General features: G+C 56.1%; 1 protein-coding gene across 2 annotated transcripts in view; it reads left to right on the top strand.

Annotated features, from left to right (window-relative positions):
• The first annotated feature begins 219 nt into the window (after positions 1 to 219).
• The window catches only part of BCL11B (BCL11 transcription factor B), an 88,036-nt gene continuing 62,660 nt past the window's right edge, over positions 220 to 25,595 (top strand). For both annotated transcript variants that reach the window (XM_090271375.1, XM_090271374.1), the window contains exons 1-2: positions 220 to 549; positions 13,532 to 13,900. In XM_090271375.1, coding sequence (XP_090127501.1) covers positions 492 to 549; positions 13,532 to 13,900 — 427 coding nt within the window. In that variant the 5' untranslated portion in view covers positions 220 to 491. The remainder of the gene's footprint in view (positions 550 to 13,531; positions 13,901 to 25,595) is intronic.

The following is a 25,595-nucleotide window of genomic DNA, read 5'->3' as shown; positions in this document are numbered from 1 at the left end:
CCTGGTAGAGGTGCGCTTTCCACCTACCAGACCCCGAAAGAAAGTGTCAGGAGCCGGTGCAAAATTCGGTTTAAGTTCAAGAAGACATTTGGAAGTCCAGGAGGCCAAGCAGTTGGAAGAAGTGCAAAGGATTTTTTTTCCTCCTAAAGAATATATTTTTAAAGAAACCAGCCAGTCTGCGGCAAGCAACAGCAGATTTTGGGATTTTTTTTTTTTTTTTTTGGCCTCTTTCTCCTGTTTTAGATCGAGGTTTTTCTTTCCTTTTTATTCTCTTTTCCTTTTTGCAAACAAAACAAAAAAACAGCATAAAAGAACGAGCAAAATAAAGAAGAAGAGAAGAAAGAGAGGGCAAGAGAGGAAGGGGGATAAAAAAACCAAAACACCAACCGGGGCAAAGGAGGAGGCGCGGCGGCGGCGGCAGCTCGGACCCCCTCCCCCGGCTCCCTCATCACAGCAGCTCTCCGGGCGATGCCAGAATAGATGCCGGGGCAATGTCCCGCCGCAAACAGGGCAACCCGCAGCACTTGTCCCAGAGGGAGCTCATCACCCGTAAGTGTCTGCGGCGTGCGCGCGGGGGCCGGAGGATGGGGCTCCGGGCGCCCGGGGCTGGGGACATCGAGCGGGACGCAGCCAGGCCGGGCGCCGGGGCGGCCCGCGAGCTCGCAGAGGCAGCGGCGACGGCCCAGAGCCTGGTGAGGGGGCGGTGGGCCATAGGAAAGTTTCTTTGCAGCCCGGGGAGTCGGGGCGCTGCGCAGCCAGACGCGCCCCGGGCTCAGGGGCCTGCGGAGCGGGTGCCGGGCCGTGGAGGGGACGCGCAGGCTGGAGGAGGTGTGCATGTGCGCGCGGAGCCTGGCTGGACCCTCGCCCCTCCGAGCGGCGTGTGTGGCGGCAGCGGCGCTGGTGGCGGGGTTTGGAGAGGAGGGGGAGGGGGCTGGGGGAGAGGAGGGGGAGGGGGAAGCCGGGAAGTGGGGAAAAGTTGGCGAGCGCGTGGGTCCGCGCTGACGGCGCAGGCGGAGGACAGCGGGGTGCGCTCAGGGTTGGGGGAGACGCGGATCGGTCGGCGGGCGCCGTCTCCGAGTCCCGTGGTCGCTGCACCCGGCCGGGCAGGGCTCCGGCCACGCCGGTCCAGGGATTCTGCAGCCGCTTGCTTCTCACCCCTCCTCCTGCTCTTTGCAAAAGAATCCAGCTGCGCGGCCGTTTGCCGGGCCCCGACACCCACCCCCATCTCCCCACCTCCGCTGCCTCCTGGGATGATCTCCTCTTTCCCCCCACTCCGAAAAAAGGAGGGGGGTTTGGAGGCCGGTGAAGAATCCCCGCCACGGGGGAAAAAGATCGTGAGCTAGGAGTGAGAAGAGAGAGATGTGCTTGTAAAATAGTAGTAAAAAAATAAAGAATGGAAGGAGAGAGACCTATCCATTTCTTACCCATCCTTCTATCTCAGTATCTTTCATCTTCTGTATCTAAATAAACAAGGCAGGTCGCAGTGGAAATCCGTAGACTGAGACCGTGTGGATTTCAAGCCAATGGCGGGCGGGCAAAGTCGGGCAGCCGGGCGGAGAGTTGGGCTTCTTCGGAGAAGGGAGAAAGCGAGCGGGAGCGCGAGCGGGCCAGGTACGGGGTTTGCCGCGGAGCTCGCCCCGGGTGCCCGCTCCGCTGCACCGGGAAGGTCGGCTCGCCGCGCTGCCCGGCCGGCCGAGGCTTCGCGGCGCGCGAACATTTCCCCGCGGTCCTTTCTCTCGCGGTGCCTGGGTCGCTGTTGCTATTTAAAAAAAAAAAAATTATTGCAATAGAAATAAAACATCCTCTGGGTGCCATCGAGACCGCGCGGGTAGGTTGTGTTCCTGCAATCCTCGCGGCACCGCGCCGGGCTGGGGCCGGGCTGCCGGCGCCGAGCTGGAGAGGACTGCGCGCCCAGCCGCCACCGAGGACTGGCTGCGGGGCGGCCGAGAGCCGAATATTTATGTTATATTTTAAAAAATTTAAATAAATAAATAAATAAATAAAAAATATATAAAGGGGTTCTCTCCTCCCCTGAAAACCCAGCACAGGAGCCATCTGCTCGGAGCAGTTGCCGCCGCCGCTGCTCCTTTGTTACGGCAGATACCTTAGTAAGAATTTGTGGATTTATTATTATTTTGGGGGGGGGAGGGGGATAGATATTAAAGTGGGGTTCGCTTTGGGAGAGGGATGCTTTTGGAGGAAGGGACGAGGACTGCTCTTTTAATTTTCACCGTTCCAACGTGAAAGAAGACCCGCTGGTTGCCTTTAAAACAAAATGTTTTGCAACCAGATTTGAGCCTTGTTTGACCCAGTTCTCCTTTTTGCTAGGTGGCATTTACCAATAATCAATCGCTTATCCCCCTCGCCGCCTCCCCCCCCCCTTAGATGGTGGAGTGGTTGTAAGAATGTCTGTACTTACAGGTGCCTCATTTCTCCAGGAGGCAATTTGCCCCACATAGCTTCTGTATAATTGTAAGAGTTGTTTTTGAGGAGGGGGAAGTTGGGGGGTGTCGGGGGAGGGGGAGTCGTTGGGGGTGCATTGCTAAGCCAGCAGCTTCAAAACAGCAGCCGGGCGAATTTGCAGCTGTGTGTCAGGGGGAGAAGCAGGTAGGTTTGCTTGGCTTTTGCTCTCTCCTCTTCTGGCATTTCCTGGGACACCAGGAGAAAGCCCCGTCCTTCTGGTCGGGGTGGGGGGTGAGGGGTGGCTGGTGCCCCATCCTGCCCTGGCTGCATTTGTTCTGAGTCCCTCTCAGCCTTGCTCAGAGCGGTGCTGGGGAAAGCCAGTGCTGGAGCGAAGGCACGGAGGGAAAGGAGAGGCAAAGGGGAAGGGAGATGGGGACAGGCAGACCAGAGGGCAAAGGGTATCCCGCCTGCCTCTCAGGGCACGCGGAGCCCAACGCATGTGTAAGGGTTTAAGCGGGGAGAGGGGTCCAGCCAGCTTCCAGATGAGGCTATTTCTTATAAAAAAAGCAGCTGGTTTTTCTGTCTGTCCTGTGTCACCCGGGAGGTGGGAGTGCAGGCAGGGGAAAGGCAAGGACTGGGTGCCGGTGAGGCTGTGTGGCCTGTGGACGTGCCCCTCCGTGCTGATGAAGGAGGCATGGGCTGAAGGTGCTCTGGAGGCCTGGCCAGCACAGTGGGTGCTGTCACAGCCCCGACCTGGGGTTCACATTTTAGATTTTAAATTGGAAGAACCACCTGCAGCGGGGTACAGCTTCAGCTGGGTGGCAGCCCGCCGGCCTGGGGAGCAGCCACCTCGGCTTTGCTGGGGATGATGCAACCTCAGATAACGGATGGACTGGGAAACACCAAGGGCACACAAATAGCCTCGATAATCTTCGGGGACCCCCGGGGACGGGGGGTCGAAGGACTCCGTAATGAGCTAGTTACATTTACAGACAGAGCCAGTGAGAAGAGGAGGGAGGCATGAAAGTGTGGGAGACAGCTGGGGAGGAAAACCTGGGCTTCTGGTTAGTTTCAAATGTTTGACCCAGATGGATATGGCTTTTCAAACTGGAGGACAGACACAGCTATTAATAAAAGCAAACACAAAACAACACAGTGACAAGAGTGAAGAGGGGAGGAAGAGGGACAGTGATGGCCGGGCAGAGGGAAGGGCCGGGAGCCTCCTGTCCAGACAGGGTGAGCGGGGAGGGGTACGAACACCAGTCCACGAAGGAGCTGAGGCTTTCGAAGAGAGTGAGGTGTCCATGGTGAATAACACCACCCCAGCGAAGGTGATTTGTCAACAACCCACCAACAGGTTTCTTTGGAAAATGAACAATTTTCCGTATGAATTCACAATTTTGCAAAAACAACTAGAGACCCAAGATTTGACTCGGCAGTTAGGCTGCGTTAATTCCATGCTTACCTTTAAATTAGGTTTTGCTGTAGCTGTGTGTTTTGAAGGCCGCTGTGCTGACAGTGACCTTAACTCCCTAGGGTACAGTGCTATGTATCTCCAGTTGCCCACAGATCTTTCAAAATCGGGCCTCTGATAAATTTCATAAGATATAGGCCCTTTTTTTTTTTTGGTAGCTGTTGGTGGGGGGTGAAGTTTGTCTCCCTTCTGCAGAGAAGGAAACCCCATATCATTAGAAGTGTGATATAAGTCAGCTGCTCTGATTCCACGGGAGGATAAAATGTGTTCAGCTGAGGTGTCATGCCAGGCTGATTTTATTCATTTGTAATTCACACCTGAGAGAAAACAGCCGTGAGCATATTTTAACAACCCCTAATATTTTTAAAGGGTATTCTTTGCCTCTCTGACTATTATGTACAGATGCAAATTTCTTTTTATTTATTTCTTTGTTGAGGGGGAGAGGTTGTTCTCTGCCTATGCTCTGCCCTTGTTGATTTTTGTCTGGCCTTCCAAACAGTTTCTAAACAGAAAACGAGTCATTTCTCAAGAACTAGAGCGAGTGTAGTTGCTTTGGTGAGACCGGCCTCAGGACCAGGGCGGGAGGCTGAGGTCAGAGGTGCTGTGCTGACCACCGTGGAGGACTCACGGGGCCTCCTGTCTGAAGCAACAGCCAACTTTGGGTGCATTGGACAGTGATCAGCCTTCTGTCTCAGGGAGATGGAGCAGGCAAAACAGTCCCTTTACGATCTCAGCTTCCGACTGCGGAGGGCACCAGCTTCTAGCGCCTTATCGGAATCGAGCTTTTGGCAGTTTTTCCTCCTAGAACACGGCTTGCCCCAGCCTTCCCTTTTCTCTCTTCATCTCCCTTCTCCATCGCTTTGCACTCTCTGTTGCTTGTTGTGATAAAAGACTTTCCAAAATAAACTTTCAGCTGCCTTGGCTGCTGGTTGATGGCAAGCCTGGCCGGCCGCGCCGCGCCTGGCGCCACGTGGCAGCTAGAGGGCGCGCGGCGCCCGTGGCATGGCGCGGCCACCCTGGGCGAGGACCGGGCCCCTGCCGGGCGCTGCGAAACGTCTCCAGTGCGAAGTTGCAACATGGCATCGATTTTCCCGCAGAGGGTCGAGTGGGACAAAATGCGAATATAAGTTTGAGAATCTGTTTTCAAGCTATCGGTATTGATGTATAGGCTCTCACTGGGCAGATGGGGGTCATTTGTTTTTTGTTTTTCCTTTCTCTTAAAAACAGCAACAATGAAAAGGGTTAGTTTTGAATGGTGTTTTTTTCCCGCCTTCGGATTAGTCGGTGGTGTTGATGTTGAACATTCCTCCAGGTCGTGGAGGCATTCCTGACCCGGCGAGGGGGACCAGGAAGAGGTGCAGCGTTCTGTCCCTTTCTGGGCGGCAGGGCACACAGGAGGGGGGCGCAGCTGAGATCCACTGCTTCGGGGAGTCGTGTGCCGAAAACAGCTTGATGAGTGGAAATCCTTTTAGCCCAGATTTTATAACACTTGGATTCTCAATTCCGTTTATTAGGGGGTGTTCCCACTGTACTAAGGGAAATAGCATCATTCCCCAAAGATGTAAAATGCCGACTCAGGTAACGCCTGAAACTTTGGAAGGAGGGTATGCTTGCTGGACCCGGCGTTGCTAATACCTTTCACCCCAAACGGGCCTCGTAATGAATGGCTTTTAATGAGACTGTTTCTCTCCTGAATGTGCCTTCCAGGACAGGATTTCTGGATCTGTAAATGTCTTCTTCAAGTTTCAGAAACCTGGAGACAGCTCTGTTAACCCCAAGTCTTGCGCTTTAGTTCAATCTATGGGCAGAAGAGGTTACCCTGCAACAGGAAAGTGTGCTTTATTTTAACCTGAAAGAGAAATAAATTAGGTCAGACAAAAGCCGAGCGCTGTCCTCCACCACAGGAGCCTTCCCTCTCCCGTACAGGGGCCGGCAGTTGATCTGATGATTTCTCTACCTCACTTACTGTTTGAACCGAGCCAGCTGTAAGCATATCGTAGCAGCAGGCTCACCTGACCACTCAGGGATGAAGCGGCACTGTCACCTGGCTGCCTTGGGCTGGGCAGTGGCCTCTGGCCTGCAGAAAACCGTTAAAAACATTCACTTTAGAAATCCCCAATCCTGTGCCTTGGAACTTGGGGGAGTTTCACAAGCAGTAACTGAACACAGACCACAGATATGACAATGCTTGAAAAAATATATATATATATGTTGGGGGAGGGTAAAGATGAGGTTCTTGACCTTTGGGGACTGTCTCCTGCATCTCCTATGGCTCCGGGAAGGACTCTCTGGTCCTGCCTTTTGCTGCAACTCTCCAAGGACCTTGGCTTCTAGGTTTAATGCTGTGTCACATTTGGGAGGACAAGGGAAAATAACTGCTCTTTGGGGACTGTGCCCTGCTCCGCACGGTCAAGTTACTGATGCCGGTGGAGCATCCTTCTCTGAAGGTGGTATGAGCTGTAGGGACACCGATGTATTTTTTAACGGGGAGAGGGCACAGAAAAAACCCGGGAGTGAATGGCTGTGTGTGTCATCCGGCTGTTCTCGGCATAGCTTTGTCACTTCGAAGCATCTTTATTTACTGACGATGGGGCCTGGAGTCCTGTGTGTCATGTGCCCCCGGCAGCTCCCCACTCCTACAAATCTCTCTTTCCCAGGGAGCCCAGCGTCGCTGAGGTCCCCTCCCATTCTTCCTCTCCCCAAGAAGAGCCGGGTGCCGACTGCCTCCGGAGTGGCAGTTTTCCCAGGGCGTGTATAGAAAGTGCCGAGCCCCAGCTATTTGCAGACATGGGAAAGCCGAGGGGCGCAATTCTTGCACGAGCCAGTGAGGGGGGCGAGGGGCACAGCTCTGCTTTTACTGACGAAAGTGACACCAGATCGAGGGTGGGTTTATGGTGCTACCTTCACGGGGACTTTTCGGCCGGCGTTTTGATATATGCAAGTCTTTTGTGTAGTTGGTGAAATTCAAGAAATTCATCCTTTTTTTTTTCTTTTTCTTTTTCTGAGGCAGCCGATAATCTGTTGAATTAGGCAGGGTGAGCTATTTTACCATAAGGAAAGCCCAGACCACACAACATTAAGTAACTTCAAAGTTTAAAAGAAAAAATCTCCTTCGTTTTACATAACTTTTTCACGACCCCCTTCCACTGAACTGCTGAAACACAGATACATTGGTTAACGCTCTAGTAAGGTGTCCCCTGAAGCAGCATGAAAACAAAACCCAAAAAACATACCAAAAACCCATGGCTGCGGAGAGGGAGGTGCTGCTAAGGAAAAAAAGGGGGTTGCATGTAAGTTTCGACCTTGACCGTGAGAGGTGGAGAACAGCCCTGCATCTGTGGTCTTGGCGTCACCCGCAGGAGGTCCCCCTGCTGCGGGCTTGCAGTCCGTGTCCTGGATGGGGGGCCCTTCTTTCCTCCTGCTTCGCACCTTTGAGAACGCACAGCATTCAGTAAAACAAACCCCTTCCTTTGGCCGCAAAGACTGCGTTTAGATCACATCCTCCAGAGCCCTGTTGTGCCGCAGAAAGACTCAAGGCATTTGCAGTTTTATAGGGTCTTCGGAATGTGTTTAGAAGGATTTCTATGCTCTGTGCTAAATCCTTTAAAAAAAATTAACTTGGCTATTATTTATCAACACGTAGGTCACTCCAGTTTTTGGTATCATGGACGTGGCTGTTTTTTAGTAAGCTTTCAGTAACTCACAGATGGGATCTGTGAAGACACCAGGATGCTGTTTTTCTTATTCATTCGGTCCTTTTTCTGCTTTTGAGTGTGTGAGACCCGGCCTCCTGAGCCCAGTTTTGGGGGTTGTGGAGAGGAGAGTGCGGTGGGCACAGGGGAAAGGTTGGACTAAGTCTGTAGAGCGAGCTGAGGTATCTATCTTCCAGGGAGCTGGTTTGGATAAGCTGCAGTGTCCCGGCACTGGCGGGGGTGTGTAGGACCATGTGTGTATCTGGGGCCTTCTTCACATCTGGCACTAGCCCACATGGACCTGCCCCTGGGCTATGGGGCCAGGCTTCTTCCTGCACCCCAAACGTCTTCTTGGATCAGCAGGCCTGACTTGTGGAATGCAGACCAGGCCCAGCTGCACTGCCCCCCCATCCCCTGCTGCCCTGGCCCCGTCAGCCAGACCGCTGACCATTTTCCTGGGAAGGGAAACCCACATAGCAGATAAGGTTGTGTACCGGCAGCTTTCTCTCCGTCTTCTACTCAGATGTCAGAATCTTGAAAATTTCTCTGTGAGACCTGAGCTGCATGGCAGGGTGGTTCTGGTGTGTGCCGTCTGGTCCCTCCAGTAATTTGAGGGCTGTAGGGGGGGTGCCCTTGGGAGGTCTCAGGGGAGTGCCAGGCCTGGCCCACTAGCTCTGCCACACTGGAACAAGCTGGACGCCTGAGATCTTGCAAGAGGGCAGGTGGTCAGGGGAGAAGAGGCCATCTGTATGACGTGTGCTGCTTCGGACCTGCCTGGCTGTGCTCTCCCAGGGTTCAGCAACAGCCCCAAGCCTTGCTGGCTGCAGGAATTTGGGGGCAAGTGGGCTGGGACCCGGATGGCACTCCCTCCCGCCCCCAGACGTGTCTTCACGCTCTGCAGCCTGTGAGGACCGTCCTAATGCCTGCCTGGCTGGGCCAAGGGTCTCTGTCCTCTGCCCAGCACTTCATCTTTCCCTGCGGCCGCAGAACTTCTTGTTGTGCCTTACAGCGTCCTCTAGTCCTAGATTATTTTCTCCACCGAGAATTGATTCCTTCTGTCTCCCACCCCCCTCTCCCCATGGTTGTTATTTTCTCTTGGATCCAATAAATTAAAAATTGATGGCAGCTTAGAGAGTGTTGTGCTCTGCGGAGTGCGTGTGCCGGTGGCGTTCCGGCCCCTCCCTGAACGCTCCCGGGGAGAGAACACGGCGATCCCTCCGCGGATGTTGGTGAGCGTGGCTGGGACTCGTCTTCGCAGGAAGCAGGTGTCAGGCTCCTGTTGGATGCGGGGCTCGGCGGCCGGATGCAGCCAGTCCTCATAAACACGCGTGCCCATCACGGTGGTGCCTGTGACGTTGGTGGCGTTCGGCTTTATGATCCTGGCACCCCTCCCCCACCCCCTTTCCCCCTTCTCCCCCTCCCCCCGGCTACTGAAACAGCAATTCTGTGTATGTTTCTCCCCGATGGAAGGCTGCGATTTGGGTTTGAATCACGGCAGGGTGAAGGGGACACAGTCTGTGTGCAGCCGTGCTCTGGGGACAGCAGGCGGGGCCTCTCAGCTGGAATTCCCCGAAGGGCAGGTGCAGGGGCAGTTGTTAGAGATGCACCAGGGTGGGCGGGGCCGGGGGCCCAGCGTGGTGGGGAGCGCCGGCCAGGTAAGGCCCCCTAAGCCTGTGCCGCTGCCTGGCTGGGCCGGTGCTAACCGTGTCCTTCCATTTCTGTCTGCTGCCCGAATTCCTTCGCAGCCGGGCTGACGCCCGGGAGAGTGTGTCTTAGCAGGAAGTGCTTCCGCGTGCACTTAACAACAGTGTCCATTATTATTTGTGAATCCTGATTTCATTGCTTCTAAATGCATTCACCAGCTGGGAGGAGGCCCAGCCCTGTACATAAAATGTGGTTTTGCTGTAAAAGAAAATTAACGTGTTGGGTGTAAATATCTCTCTCTCCACGCACTTTTGGATTTAACATCTCAGGAACTGCACCCCCCCTCCTCTGATGTGTGACTTTGGGGCCAGGGGCCTGCACATCCATTCCTGTTTCCTGTTAACGAATCAAGCAGTGTGGCAATTTCTCTACCTTATTCGGCCCATCCTAGGGAGAGCAGCAGTATTTTCTAGGGCCGCCTGATGTGGGGCGCTTCCCACGACAGCACACGCCCTGGCCGGGGAAACCTCGTTCTCGCCTTCTTTTTGTGAGGCCTGAGTTTGCCGGACCAGGCAGGGGCTGGTGGCAGGGCCTGGGGACTCGGCAGGCCGATTCTGTTTGCATGGCTCTTGTCTCTTTCCAGGTGCTTGCTCGTCTGCGGGTGGCAGTTGGGACCGCTCTGCCTGGCATGCAGAGGCTGCTTCTCTGAGGCTGAGCGAGGCCGTGCAGCTCGGTGCCCACGGGGCAGGGGAGGGAAGCTTCTCAGGAGGCCAGACATGGCCTCACTCTGCCCTTCTCCGAGCTGGGCCAAGTGGCTCTCTCTCCTTTTATGTCTCCCATCAGTGATGCAGTTCTCAGAAGGGACACGCGTACACACACACATGCACTCCACACGGCCAGCTGGGTATCCGCCTGCCAGCGGAAATGAAACCACAGCCTGACTTTAGGGGTGTCTCCCAGGGCCTTGGGTGTGAGCTTTTAAGGCTCAGTAAGCTGTCTTGGTCTGCCCGCGCTGACCCAAACGTTTGACAGTTTGGGGGTTCAGGGTGCCTCTGCTGCCTGAATGTTGGGGGTGCCATGGCCACCGTCCTGGGGAGGTGTCTCCTGTAACCGGCCCCACACCCTGGGGGAGGGGAGAGGAAGCCCCATTCTTGGAGCTGGGTGAATGCCTTCTTCATCTGGAGTTTTACTTTCAACACTGAAAGTGGGGGAGGGAGAGTTTCTGGTGGATGTTTCTTTGCCTCCTGGAGGCAGTGAGCTGGGTCCTGGGTCAGGAGGTGGAGACCCGTGTTCGGAGCTGACTGGGCACACCAGCTGCGCCCGGCTGCCCGGGTCGGTTGGCGGCGAGGGGACAGGGAGTGGAAGTTGAACTGCAGGCGGCATAGTGAACGGCCTGGGATACTTTCAAACTCAGTTACCCGGCCTCGAAGGGCTGGCGGGGCCAGGAAAGTGAAAAGGCAGAGGCTGTCCAATCAAGGAAAGCTGACCAGATGTTACCAAGGGGGGAAAAAGAGGAGGGCGAGGAAGACAGAGCTGGTGCAGAGTCCTCAGCAAAAGATGAAAGGAAGGCCTGCTTGCAAACGGGCACACGTGACCCTGGCTAATTTCTACATTAGCCTGTGCCTCTGCCGAATTACAAAATGAATTTGAAATTATGTGGCTCTGAGCCCCCCAGCAGAGAGGAGCTGTTCGCGCTCCTAGAACTCCTGCGCTGGAGAGCCAGGGGCGAGGCTGGGAAGGTCCAAGGAAAGCAGAGGGGCACACAGCGGGCCAAGGAACCCGAAGGTGGAATTTAGCAGCAGAAGACACCTCCTCGTCCTTCGGAAGGACGACGGACGGGGCTGGGAGTGCGGACAGGCCCGCTGGGGTCCTTGTCTTTCTTCACCAAGTGGCCTTACTGACACGGCAGAGCGCCCGGCCTGCCAGGCTCTCGGCAGAGGGTCTCGCCCGCCTTTCCTACCGCCCAGCTCGCCCGGTCCCTTTGACTTCTCGGTTTCATTTTGCCCGTGTTCTTCTTTCTTTTTCTTTTTGCTTTCAGATAAGTTCCTTTGTGCCCCTCTTTTTCTCTCTCTTTTTTAACAAAACAATATTTTGACACCCTCCTTCCATTTATTAGAGTTCCTTCTCTAGGAATGACGCACAATACGTCCTTATATTTCTAAAGAACTGTTTTCACAGCCCTCTCCTTTGGCTCTGAAATTATGTATATGTAATTGGTAATTAAAGGTGTGAGCTTTTCAATATAAACAGTATTGCTCAATGTTAGATCATTAAAGGGAAAGAGAGGCCCCGAATAATTACCTTTTCCATCTGACAAACGGTTCGCAGGAATCCAGCCCCCGCCCCCTCTAAGAACCGCCGTTCGGTGGGAGGGTTGAGATTACATTTTTTAACCATAGCAGAACATCTTTTCATAAAATAAATTGGTAAATTAATTACGTAGCATTGTCTTCCACGTCCTTTTTAAGTAAACTCTGATTTCTTCTCAAAGTGTAATTAATGGTTTCTGCGGCTGGCTTTGTGAAGCCTGTGTTCTCCTACCTTCCAGGTCCTTTTTGTTAGGAGGGAAGCAGACCACAGATTTAGGATTTCCTCATCGGCGGGGCATGGTTGTATTTTTGTAGGACCACGTTGTGAACGCGTGTCTGCATTTAATTCATTGGAGGCTCTGTCTGCTTTCCTAGAACCCCAAGCAGGATGGCAAGTGTTGGTCTCCCTTCTCAGCAATACCTGCTCGTGGGCCCATGCACGCCTAGCTCCTGTGTGTGCTGCGTCATGTACCGACTACTCTGGGATCAGTCCTACACACGGTCTCTCACAGGCCCCGAGGACGTCTGTGTCCAGAAAACACGGAGCAGTGATTTATGTGTAGGACAAAAGATGCCACAGAATTTTTTCCTTAAATTATCTGTTCTTTGGCTCTGGCCCGCCAATAACTTCACTGCCACGGAATGTGTTTTTCTCCCTTCCCTTCCATCCCCCTGTTCTTCTGTGGTTTTCACCATCCTGTCCTGAACATCACACAACTTAACATTTACCTGCCTCCTTGGGTTCCTGACCTCCGAAGACCCTGACCACTGACATTTGCTTTCAAAAAATTCCTCCCTGAATTTGCTCAGACCTGGAGGGGAGATACAACCTCCTTGTCCAGTTCCCTGATCTCAGATACTTTTTCTGTTGCCCAGGCTTCCAGTTTTCCCCTGAGGGGGGGGTTGCTGCTCTTACAGGCATTTATTAGCTCCAAAATATTTGGGTCCTGTGCCCTTTACAATAAGAAGGAAGTGTATCGGCTGCTAAAGAAATATGAAAATGCCCAACCCATTGGAAGTGTGGTTTGTCCTCTGCCAAGAAATGCTTTCGGATCTGAAGAATTTTTTTCCTTTTCTTTTTAAGGCAGTGAGAGTCAAACAGGATGGGGCAGTTAAGTGCTGGGACATCTACAAAGCACGGGGGGGTCTGACCAGGTGCTTGGTGCTGGATGGGATGGCCAGCTGCCCCTCTCAGCCAGCAGACTCAGCCGGCAGACCCGCAGGGTCCCTTTCCTGCATTGTTTTTCCTTTCGATGTTTCTTCTGGAGCCAGCACTCACTTGTTGCTTTCTGAGCATGTGGGCTTCTTGCTCTCGGAAGACCTGGCGCTCTAGACCGCCTGGGTTCCGTGTTCTTGTCTGGTGTGCAGCCAGGGCCCAGGTAGAGGAACGTGAGTCAGACTCGCCTGCACGGGGAACCTGTGAATGAGAGGCGGAGGCAAGGGGGCACCCGGCAGGGCCAGACGTCTCTGGGCTGCCCATCGGCATCCCCTGGGAGGCTTAAACAAAAACCTGATGTTGCGATCGCAGGGTCGTCGGCCAGGGCATGGAAGGTCTTCCAAGCTCCCCAGGTGCTTCTCGGATGATGCAGAGTTTGAGAGACATGTCTCTGGTGGATCCTGCCGTGGCTGGGACGGCCAAGGTGCTTGTGAAACCAGGACGTACGATGGGCATATGGACTCACGAGTGTTTGTTTGCGATGCGGGGGGCAGGGGAGGGGAGAGAACTGGGAGGGAATAAACTAGAAAGCAGTAAGATCAGCGCTGCTGAAGCCACAGCCTCAGGAAGTCGTGATGTGGCTCCTGGAGCCTCAGTGTGCCCACCTGTTGCCCGCCCGCAGGATGGTGAACCCCCTCCCTCCGGGCGTCCTGGGGAGGACTTGGTGACCTCGGCATCCCGTGGCGGAGGGGTCCTCCCTCTAGGTGGGGAAGGGTTGGAATACACGATGGGTGCTCGTGATTGCCTAAGCGCATCTCTGTCTTCTCTGCCCCCCTCTCCTTTCTCTCTGCAGCAGAGGCTGACCATGTGGAAGCGGCCATCCTTGAAGAAGACGAGGGTCTGGAGATAGAGGAGCCCAGCGGCCTGGGGCTGTTGGTGGGTGGCCCCGACCCTGACCTGCTCACCTGTGGACAGTGTCAGATGAACTTCCCCCTAGGGGACATCCTGGTTTTTATAGAGCACAAGAAGAAGCAGTGTGGGGGCAGCTTGGGTGCCTGCTATGACAAAGGCCTGGACAAGGGCAGCCCGCCGCCCTCCTCACGCTCCGAGCTCAGGAAAGTGTCCGAGCCGGTGGAGATCGGGATCCAGGTCACCCCCGACGAAGATGACCACCTGCTCTCGCCCACGAAAGGCATTTGCCCCAAGCAGGAGAACATTGCAGGTATGGAATGTTGCACTCGCCTGGCCGCTGCAGAAGCCACCCCCCATGTCCCATGCCCCCCCTCCCCGTGTCGGGGGATTGTCCTCTGATGGAGGCTGTTGGTGTTGGGATGGCCCAAGAGCTACCCGTTGGGCCTCGGGGCCACCGCTGGGCTGCCCTTCCTGAGGGCCCACCGTCCAGGTGACCTCCAGGAGGAGACAGGCCTGGGGTGCAGGGCGGCCTGCTGGCTGATGGTTGGTTCGCTTTTGGCTGTGGGACGCTGCACAGGTGTGGCCGGGAGTCAGACTGGGAATTTGGAGGTGTAGTTGGCCCGCAGTCTGCTGGGGTTCGTGGCCTCGTCTCTCGCTTTGGAACCAGGTCGTCTCGGGTTGGAATCTGTTCGTTACAACGTGTCCTAGTCAGGTTCCCCGTCTGTGCGATGGAGCCAGTGAACCCTCTTTCGTTGGGGTTGTGGGTTCGTGGGACTGCATGTGGGTGGTCCCTGGAAGGCACTTGTGAATGGGGCCACTCATTTTCTCCCTCTCCTCTCTCTGGCCTCAGTCTCCCTTCTGTGCAAAGATGCTCCTTCTGACACTGTCTTGTCCCTGTGGGTAGGTCTGGGGAAGGGCTTGTGGGCACTCACTGGACACCGTGCCCCTTAGGGAGGTTGGACGTTGTCCTTTGGCATGCCCACTCGGCTGGCACCTGGACCCCTCGTCCTTCCTACCTGGACAGTAGGTGTGGGGCTTGCGTCCCCCAGCCAGTCTGCCACGGAGCCCAGGCTCTGTGCACGCCGGAGCGCTTGCTTCTGCTTCATCCTTCTGAGCCCAGGAGACCTGGGGGACAGAGGACGGCTCTGCCAGCCGGTGTCCCCTCGAGCGGCAGCCTGTCCTGTAGCAAGACAGCATCAGAGCGCGTGCAGATGCGGGTTCAGATCCTGACGGTTGATTTTGGACACGTTGCTGCTGGGTCCCTGCCTCAGTGCCGCACCCGTCCGCAGGGAGTGGCAGCACTGGCCAGCCTGCGCGGGGGTTGCGGGAGCCGTGGCTCGTGGCTCCGTGGCTCGTGGCTCCGTGAATGCTCTACCTGTGGAGCTGTTCTTTCGGGCCCTCCCCTCTGGGCCGCAGGGTGCAAACAGGTGGAGGTGGCCGGCTGGGGACCTGGGGACCGGCATGCATCTCCCTCCACTGTGTTTTGGGTGTGGAAGCTAGCGGGGCTGCTGGAGGGACTGAGATTTTGGCGCTCCTTGGAGGGTAAGCCTGGTGAGCCAGGGTCCCCCACGTCCGCGGATGAGACAGGTGTGTGTGCACGGAGACCCCCAGCACAGGAGGCCGTGGATAGGGCAGTACAGCAAGCCCGGGCTTCTCTGCAGCTGTGATCGTGGGCCTCGCTTTGCCCACCTATAAAATGGGATCGGCGAGATCTGTTGGGTGGGGAGACTGTGGTGGTAGGCCCTGGGGACCCTGGCCGGTGGGCCTCGCCTTCTGGTGTGGGCCCCAGCCTGACCGCTCCCGCACTCCTAAGTTACTAAGGGCGTCGACAGCAAACTCTCAGGCCGCAGTCCCACGCGCCCCGGTTTCTGAGTTCCGTGCAGATCTGCCTGGCACTCCCTCCATGAAGGCCGGAGCCGTCGGGTGGGGGAGGTGCTGTATTGTCGGGGTCCCCACCCTCTGTTCCTTTCATCAGGAGCCCCAGGCTGGTTTTCAGCAGGGTGTCAACGCCTGGGACCTCTCAGGGGTGGCTCTGCCCGTGAGACGCGGGCCCCTGTCCATGGCTCGGTGGGAAGGCTTTCTGCTTTTCCCAGAAACCCACCTGAGTCCCCATTTCACGGAGAAGGTAGCTCCCAGCGAGAGGCCGCAGACCCCTGAGGGTCGGTTTGTTTAAGAAAGCGAGGAAACATGGTTTCACAAAAGGCAGTTAGTCCCCCCGAGTTCCCCTCCGCAAACCCTCCTCCGGTGGGTGATGCTACAGCAGCCCCGGTGTTTGTATTTCACGTGCGACGGAGGGTAGTTCAGCAACAGGACAAATGGGTTTCTTCATTCTCGAAGAAATATGTCAGATAATCCCCTGAAGTCTAAAGAGATGTGTTTGCTCAAAGCGTTTTAAATGTTATTTTAATCAAAGGCACAAAACAGACCTCGTGCCAAGTCAGCTGAAGACAACTGTCCCATTCGACAGCCCCCTTCTCTCTCTCGTCCCCTCCTCTTCCCCTTTTCTCTCCCTACCTTGGAACCAACTTTTTTTTTTATTATTTAATAAAAAGGAAAGATTAAAGAATAAAACTTCAGGGGCTCCAGTGTAGAAAGTAATTTAATATGGTGGGAGCATTAATTATTTTAGCTTAATTGAATTCTGAGGACCGCAGCCACTGCCTTTCTGTAGACATGCCCTGTTTATTATTTCTCTGTGTAGATTAACAGTAAAGGAAACACAGATAACTTTCAGTTATTTATTGTAAAATAAATGTGTCAATTCATGTGTAAAGCAAGCTGCTCACAGATAATTGAGTCTTTATATTTTAAGAGAGGGGCTAGGAATCACAGGCGCGTTTCCGCCCGGGCTTCCGGAACCCCACGCAGCTGTGGGCCCTGCCGGCCGAGCCCCGGCCTCCCCCGGTCCTGCCTCCCGGCCGTGGCTGGGAGGGGTGCTCTGGCCCTTCCAGGCCCCGCCGGCCCCAGGGCCTGTGGCTGTTGATCCTTGGGACTTTGCCTCTGGCTCGGCCGTCCGAGGTGCGGGGGCCTTTCCTGGGAGAGGGTCCGCGCATTGTCCCCCGTCGCTGCCAGGTGCTTCTGGAAGCCGAGCTCCAGAAACGGATGGGCAGGCCTGGCCTGTAAATATTTGGGGTCCCTTCCACTCTTATGGGCACGCCCAGGGTGAGAACTGAGTTGGGATTCTGTCAGTCAGTGTTGGATCCCCGATGGACCCTTTCCTTGGGACAGTAATAAATGGGTATGAAGGGAGGAGTTACTAGTCCTTTTTTTTTTAAATGAAAGAGAAATAGGAGAAAGGAAGAAGGACGTTTCTGAAGCTTTGTCTACCGAAGGGCATTCATTCATTCAGCCACTGTGCACCCCCTGCCTTTCTTCCATCTCAGGCCCTCCTACCTGGCCCTCCATGGGGTGATGGAGTCCTGGGGGCCGGGAGCATGTGGGAGGTTGGCCATCAGGGCTGCCGTTCTGTCCCTCGTGGGGAAGTTGGCCGCTGTGTGGGCACATGGTGTCTGCCCTTGATGTGTGCAGCTGTGGGCGAGGAGGCGCAGTGGCCCCTGCGTCCCATCTGGGGACAGCGGGGTGGAGGTGGTCAGTGGTAAGGGCCTTGGCCTGGGGGTCTGAGTCCGGTGGCAGCATCTGAGTCCGGTACATGACCGCCTGTGTAGGAGTTCTTGCTGTTTCTTAAGACCCCTTCCCAGGGCCCCTCCCTGCCCTCTGTGAGGGTTCTGATGCTCCTCGGGGCCTGTCCGTCAAAGGGAGAGAGAGACCCTGGGAGGGGATACCAGGCGACTTCCAGGGTTTGCACAGAGCAGGCGTCTCTGAGCTGTTCTCTGAGATGGGCATTTGGGGGAGGGGTGAGGAGACTGGGGGCACAGGGGGTGGCGTTTGTGGCCTGTACCTGGGAGGCCATGTCCTGCATGGGAAAGGACCAGGCGTGTGCCACCCGGCTGCCTGCCAGCCTTGGACACTGAGCCTCGACCTGCTAGGCTGCAGTTCTCGCATCTGGGGACACACCTGACAGTAGCTGCCACGTCACGTGACGTGTGCTACAAACCTGAGCGCCCTCCCCTTTCCCTGGCTCTGCCATTCCCTGGGGTCCGAGCGGGTCTCCCTGGGCCAGGGGGCTCCAGAAGCCCACCGTCAGAAGCAACTGTAGAGCAGCCGTGGCCTTTGCCGTGTGTCCCCACCCTGTCAGCCCCCATCTTGGGTCACATGGTGACGCTCTCGTGGTGTGTCACCCTGGGGAAGGGGCTCGGAGGTCGAAGGCACACGGGCTTGGGCGCTGACCAGCTGGGGTGGGATTCCAGTGCCCACCCAGGCAGGCCAAGTCACTCTCCCGGGCCTCAGTGTCCACGCCTGCACCCCCCTCCGCGCTGCGCCGGGTTGGAAGCACAGGGCCCAGCTGGAGGCAGATGGCAGAAAGTGGCAGCTCCTAAAAAGCCAGGCTCAGGAGGGCCTGGCCCCGCTCAGCAGCACCAGGGGCTTGCTTTCCTCGGTGACGATCTTGAACTTTTACCTTGGAGTTCTCGCGCAGCCATTTTCTCCAGGCTCCTCCTTAGAATTCCCATTTCATAGCCACTGGAGGGGAGGCTCTTGATCACAGGTAGTTTGTTCTTGGGTTCCTGTGTGTTACCACCTCTTCCGTCACCCAGTGAAGCTATAATGGGAGGAATGAGCCATCAGCTGTCACTCAGAGGTCTGCCTTTTTTGCCTTTTCCTCCTCCTCCCCTCAAACCCCAAATGTCAGGTTTCTGGAGAAATGCCGGAGAGAGGCAGCAGGTGACAGGAGGTGGCAGGTCCCCCTGGGCTGGAGGTGGCAGGCAGTTCCCAGCTGCGAGGGCCCCGCCCACCTGCAAGTCTTCGTCTGAGCCTGGAGGGTCCAGGGTTAGGCCTGGGCACAGACAGCGTATTTGATTTGGGGTGCCAGTCACCCGCTGCTGGACAGAGTGCGTTGGAGAAAGAAGGGTTTCTCATCGGCTGAAGGATTTACACGCTGCTCTGAGAATGTTCGTTTCAGACTTTAAAAAATAAATAAAATCAATGCGGAAAAGAAAAGAATATTAGCTTGGCCAGTGGCAGACACTAAATAACTTGCTTGTGCTGGAAACTGGAGATAAACTCACTTGCAGGTTGTCTTGAAAAACTTGTATTTGATATATTTAGAGTTGTTATTTTCCCTCCAAATTAAGATTGGTTAAATCCATGTGTGTTGTGGCATGGATTATCTTTTTCTATTATTAAATCGTGAGAGCTAATTATCAGCTCTGTCTACACCACGGAAGAGCGGAGCGTTCTGAAGCATGTGGCTCTGGGCTCAGTCTAGGGTGCTGGGCATGGCAGGGCTGACCCCCAAGCTTGGGCAGGGCTGATGGGTGGTGGGAAAGGGGAGACCTGCCTGGGAACCCCCACTGTGCTCGGTGCTTTTTTTGGGTTATCCACCTTGAAATAGATAGCAACTTTGAAACAGATACCTCTGACCCCACTTTGAAATAGGCATTTCTAACCCGGCTTTAAACTGGCATTCAGAGAGGTCAAGGGACTTGCCCAAGGTCATGCAACAGAGTGGCTTCCAGGGGTCACACAGGGTGGGGAGGCCGGCAGAGCCACTGGAGGCAGGCACTGCCTCTACACCCCACCCAAGGGGGTCCTTGAAGCCGGTCCCAGGCACAACCCTTGACACTAAGGCCAGGACCCCTCAGGCTGCCTGCATACTTCCTGGTGAAGGTTTTGGAGGGGGTGGCAGGAAGAAGCGCCCTAGAATGTGGATGGACCTGGGCTGGGACTTTGGTTTTACCAGTGACTCGTGGGACCTTCAGCTGTCCAAGTCTAGGTCTCCTATGAAATGGAGATACTCTTTCTTATCTTTCAGGCCTGTCCTAAGGTTTGACTGAGACAATGTTACACACACACCAGGCCCCTGTGGATTGCCCGCTGTTGCGAATGGTAGAGAGGCACCCGCGGGCACCACGTGGGGTTCTGGCCTCCTGGCCTGGGCTGGAAGGACGGTGCTGCCAACCCTCCCGTTCTTCCCGGTGAAAGGACTTGTCTGAGCCTGAGTCACTGTTACCGGCAGGGCTGAGTCCAGCCCCCCAGGATGTTGAGTCAGGACAGGTGACCTTTGGCCACACCAGGCTGCCCAGCCCCGTGGCTTGAGACCAAGCATTTCCCCTCGCAGAGTTCTGGTTTCCTCACCTGTAAACAGGGCTGAGAAATTCCTGTTTTGCCGGCCTCCCGGGAAGGCGGTAGACCGGAGCTGCGTGTGACGTGTGCCGACGCTGCCAGCACTGCCAACTGCTGCAGAATGTGACCCTTAGCACCGGGCTGCTGGGGAAAGTTCTCCTGAATGAAAAGGAAGACAAAAAGTCCTGGTCAGCTAAAGGGCAATTCCTTTCTTCTTTTTAGGTTGGAAGCCGTAGGGCCTGTGGTTTACGTAAGTGGTTCCTTATTCCAGGTCGGGACAGAGGGAGGGAAGGAAGCGGGGAGAGAGAGAGAGGTACCTGGAACCTCACCACCTGTCAGCCTACTTACTGTTATTATTATTAGGGTTTTTATTTGACAGTAAATAGTTCGCAGTTGACTTAAGGTTTTTTATTAGGCATTTGACAGGTTTTTTTTTTTTTTTTTTGCTTTGCTAATTTTCGTGCCTGACTAATGCATACCCACCAGCTCCGGAATCTGTTGGCAGGGCTCGCTCCATGTCAGGACGCCCGGCTGTCACCCTGTGCCCTTGGGTTCCTCTTTTCACTGAGCAAACAGAGATTGAGTTTTTCCTATTAGGATTTGTCACTGAACACGTACTTTGAGAACTTACGGTGTGCCATTCCTGTTTGAAGGGCTTTCCACAGCTTAACAGATTTAATCCTCCGAACGACCCGCGAGGTAGCTGCTAGTTCAGCCCCACTTTATAGAATGGGAAACTGAAGGGCAGAGACCTGAAGTCCCTTGCCCAAGGCCACACAGCCAGTGGCTAGGGGCCCGGGGTGTCAGCTCCGCAGTCACACTCTTCTCTGCAGCGAGGCGGTGCTGTCCCCGTCACATTTCGCCCTCCGTCCCCTTCCTCCGTCCCCGCCCCACCAAGGAGGTAAATCCGACGTTACTTCCGTCTTACAGAGGGTTAGGCACCTTGTACCGTCAGCCTGTGAGTGAGCCGCATGGTCGTGCCTAGCAACTAGGCCCCCGACTTCCGGCCAGTGACCTTCATGGAGTGGCATGGGGCCTTCCCTGGGTCACCTCCACGGGGTGTGTGGTCCCTTCACTGTCACTGTCACAGCTCCTCCTGCTTGCAGCCAGGCAGCAAGGGATTTCCTGTCCGAGGGTGAAGCCCCGTGATGGGACGTGGGCACCCATGTGGGGAGAAAGAATCAGGATAGTGGGCCTCTACTGTCCTACACGTGTCTGTGGATCTTGTGTCGCCTGCCATGTGTGCAAAGCCTGTCTTGTTAGGTGCTCACTGCTGCTCAGCCCAGTCCGGTGGTAACAGGAAAATGGGCGTCTTGAATTCACGGTGGGGTGGGGGGTGGGGGGCAGGCGACGTGAACTCGTGGATGCGGACCCAAGACTTGGGAAGGTGTCCTTGCTGTAAGAGCCTGGCCGGGGTGGGGACTTAGATTCCAGCTACCCCCCAGCAGCCCCGACCACCCCCTGCCTCATTTGGTATACAGCGGGCTAAGGGAAGTCGGTTTCCTTTGAAGAAACGGGTGGCTGGAAAGGAAAGCTGTTCTCCTAGAGGATAAACAGTATCCTGCTCCAAGCCGTGATGATCCTTCTGGGAGGATTCCGTGACCTGACCGAGGTGGCAAGTTCAGGCTCAGGACCTCTTGTGTGCCCAGGCCCTTCCTAGGTGCTGCCCCTGATGCTGGAGGTGTGCTTGGGTATTTGATTTTTTTCTTCTTTTTCTTTTTGTTAAGAGGGCCCTCCAAATTATGTAAACCTCAAACCCCACAAAAACTGGACACTGCCTGGCTCAGGCACTGCTAGGCAGGGCCAGTGACCTCAAGGGCAGGGGTGTCAGCCTTCCCTAACAGAACCCAGGGAGGGGCTCCACAAAGCAGGCTTGCTCAGGGCACAGGGGCCCCCAGCTGGGCCCAGGGTGGCAAGGCCTCTAGGCCTCATCTTATTTTCCGTGGGTTTCTTTGGGGCCCTCCAGCTGGTCTGCTGGTTTTGATATGGGAGGGGGGGTGGTACAGGAAGGGGGGGCTCTGCTGGGTGGGGAGGGGGAGGGGAGCGGTGTGAGGGGGAGGCCTGGGAGGGAGAGGTGAGACCCCTCAGTGAGAGACAGGTCTGGGAGAGCGGCAGCCTGGGAACTGGGACTCTGGGCTCCTTTGGGTAGAAAAAGAGCAACAAAAATGGCTTTGCCTTGGAGGAGAGAAGTCAGAACCCGCACTCCTACTGGGCAGAGAAGGCAGCTGTTCAGGTGGACCACAAAGGCAGGGCGACCAGCCCAGCCCAGGACAGCGCGCTTGACCAGGGCTGTTGGCGCCCTGGGGCCCAGTCCCTGGGCAGCTTCCAGGCCCTTCAGGTTGCAGGTGGGAGGCAGCCTTGGACAGGCAGGTGAAGCAAGACTCCAAGCTGCAAACAGGTGGGCGCCCACCCACGATAAACCCACAGTGCACAGCGTCCTTGGCCTGGCGTCCCCAGTGCGTGCACTGCCATGGGGCTCGAGAGAGGCCAGTTGTCAAACCCCTCGGCGTCCAGAAAACACAGCGCCGCTCTCCTGCCTTCAGGAGCCAAAGGGATCCCTGAACACAGTGGAGAAAGCACTGGCTTTGTTTCAAAGGCTTTTGGGGGCAGAGCATGGCATGTGGAGAGTGTTCCCCTCAACGGGGTTCCAGGGGTCCTCCCTTGGGGTTGGGGGCCAGGGACTGCCTGTCGGTGGCCGGTGGTCGCTGTGATGTCTGGGTCTTCCCCTCCCTTAAGAGGAAACAGCACGGACCTTTGATGACCCCTTCCCAGCAGCGGGCTCAGTCGCCTGAGGTTGGCGGACCCCACGAAACTAAGTTCTCCAAGGAGGCCACGCAGATTCTTTCCCTCTCCCACCGCGAGTTCAAAGCCAGGCGATCTAAGCAACCTAAACAGTGCGGTCTTCCCTGCACGGCTGACATCGTTGGCTTGTGAGACTTTCCCTGCGAAGGAGACCACTTTGTTTGCTGGGACACAGAAGTCTGTAATTTTCCTGACCTGGCCTTTGCTCCGCAGAGCAGGGGAGAGGGGGGGAGAGAACCATTTCCAGAAACAGACGGGCAAACGAGGTCCCTGCAGTGTCGCGGCCCCGCGGTCCAGGGCACGTGGTGTGGAGACGCGAGACTCGGGGGCTGCTGAGGGCTGTGGGGCCCGCGTGGGCGCGTTCTAAGACCAGGAGGGAGGGGGACGGGGTGGTGGACATCATTATCCTTCCAGCGCTGAGACCGCACCTTTTCTCCCGCTCCCACGAAACCACCTGCCTTGCCACGAAGGCCATTTCCCGAGCGCTCTGATGGTGCAGCTTGCAAGGCTCCTTTGCCCCAGTCCGGTCTCCAGCGACCCTTCCCCCGCCCGCCCCCCTCCTCCTCCCCGCTCCTTCCCCCTCGGCCTCGCCCACCTCCTGCAAACCATCCGCTCCCCCGCGGGAGGGGGCGGGCACCGAGCTCCTGCCGCGCCGGGGGCTTCAGGCCCCGCCCCCTGGGGGCTCCTAGATTGGGGTCCATTAGTCCAAGCCCAGCACACAATGGCCTCGGAGATTGGGGTCCATTAGTCCAAGCCCAGCACACAATGGCCTTTTCCGAGGCGGGTGGAGCAGGGCTCAGGCAGGGGCGCGCGGTCGGCTGGACCTCGCAGTCCCCGCGTGGGAACGGCCGGACACTCTGGAAACTTAGTGATTTTGCGCCGAGGGCTCCCCTGCGGTCCGTGCCCCTCCCCTGCCCGCCGGGTTCCACCCGGGCCTTTGGATATGCCTGCCCCTGCCGGGCAGCCGGCCTCACCGACCGCCCCGCGGCCTCTCCAGCCTGTGCCCCGGGCACGCGGCTCTGCGACCATCGGCCACCTCCTTCCTGCTCTCCCGGCCCTACCCGCCGCGCACGTTGACTGTGTGTTCCTGGGGCGGGTGGGCCGAGGGGGCCCCAGGCCCATGCATAATTCGGGGCCTTAATGGGCCAGCTGCCGGAGTGGGGCGGCGCGGGGCGGGCGGGGGCGCAGCTGACCCTGCCCGCGTCTGGCCTCGCGGGGAAGGCGCGCTCCTTTCTTCCTCTGGTGACAGCTCCCCTCCCCCTCTCGGCCGGGGTCGAGGAAGGCGGGGTGGGGGTGGGGGGCTGGCGGGTTGTAGGGTTAGTCAAGGGGCGGGGGCAACCTTCCTGCTTCCATGCAACTTTTGCTTTGGGGGGCGGGAAGCGTGCAGGGAATCGGATCCTCCCCAGGGCCCAGCTCCCGAAGGGGCCCCGGAATCGGAATGCAGGTTTCCTGGGAGCACCGTGCTGCCCCTGAGTCTTTTTTTTTTCTGAGCCCTGTCCCTTGTCAGCCTTCTGTTGGCCCCCCTCCCGGCTTCGGCCCGCCGAGCTCGCCCCTGGCCCCGGGCCAGCCCCATTCCCTGGCAGCAGGCGGAGATGGATGGAGGCGGAGACCCAAGGTCAAGGGCGGGGAGCCCGCCGTCCTGGGGCCCCTTTGTGCGCGCGGGGCCGCCCCTCCTCCACCCGCTGCCCCCTCCCCATCTCTTGGGCGCGCACCAGGGCTAGTGACGGACTGGGGCCCAGGGAATTGCATTTCAGTACCCTGAAAACTCCTGCCAGTGGCCCCCCTTCCCGAAACCTCCGCACGCGAGGGGGGCGGGGCTCCTTGCTGGTGTGGCGTTCCTGAGTTCTGGGGGCGCCCCGGGATCCCGTCTCCTCCTGCTGCCAAAGCACTGAAGGGTCAGTTGCCAGCTCACGCTGGCCGACAGAGCGTGGCAGGCCCCTGCATCCAGGTGAGGCCCGGCTGGAACAAGCCTCAGAGTTCCTTTGAGCATCTTGCGTCCACTGGGGCAACAGCCTTGTCCAGACTGGTTTTCTTAGGAGTTCGCTCCCCACTCCCCTCCTGCAGGAGAGGGACCCTGCTTTCCTAGAGGGAATTCCTGGGGCTGGGGTTTTTAAACACTCAAGAACAAAAGTGTTTTCCCAATTGTGTAGGAATGGAATCCTGCACTAGAGTGGGACACAAAGCCTCGTGAAATTACTGGAAATTAATGTCGCCCTTCCTCCAGCCCCACTTCGTTTACAATGCCCTCCCTCCAAGAGAATTTGTATGCTAATGGTCACCTCGCTAAGAGTCTCTATTTTTGCTTCTTAAAAATTGGCCTCCAATTGTTTAAAGCACTCCAGGCAGCCCTTAAAGACCCAGAAAAGCCCGGGTTGGACGCCCAATGTACTTACCACAAAGCTCTGAAGGAAACAGTCAAACATTTTCCCAAAGCTATTACTCTGGAAATAAAAGTGTATGCTATTCGGCTGTAGAAGATTAAAGTTTACCTTCACTGTGACAGCTTTGCTAGGCTAGAGTTGGAACCGTATCTATTTTTCATTATTCAGAAATTTGCTGTAACTAGAGTCAAGGTAGTTTAAAAAAATATGCATGTACGTATCTATTTATGATTTGGGCTGACCCAGATCATAACAGGATACTGTACTTTCTGTGCTCTCAAAAATACAGTATTTTGCAACCGATGCCTTCATGGCATTTCGAGTAAGAGTTGATCTTTAAAAAAAAAAAAAAAAAAGACTCTGGTTTAGTTAACCAGAACTTTGAGCAGCTAGCTTTTCTGTTGGAGGACTCTGAAGGTATTTGTCAATTTACTTTTTTGAAAGGCCCATGGAAAAGGTAACACATTCAACACTTGAAAACTTAAAAGCTGCTGGCAGTCCTGGACAGGAAGGTTTTCCTATCTGCCTGAACTTGCTGGTCGGTTTCTCAGGCGTCCATTTATAACAGTTCGAACAAGATAGAATCTGCCTTTGAATATCTGTAAAGGTGGGTAAAGATCACAATCCAGCTCTCATAATGGC

Source organism: Furipterus horrens, unplaced genomic scaffold, assembly GCF_987537825.1.
Source record: "Furipterus horrens unplaced genomic scaffold, mFurHor1.1.pri manual_scaffold_3, whole genome shotgun sequence".
NCBI lineage: Eukaryota > Metazoa > Chordata > Mammalia > Chiroptera > Furipteridae > Furipterus > Furipterus horrens.
The sequence above is the reverse complement of the archived record's forward strand: the minus strand, read 5'-3'. Positions and strand labels throughout refer to the sequence as shown.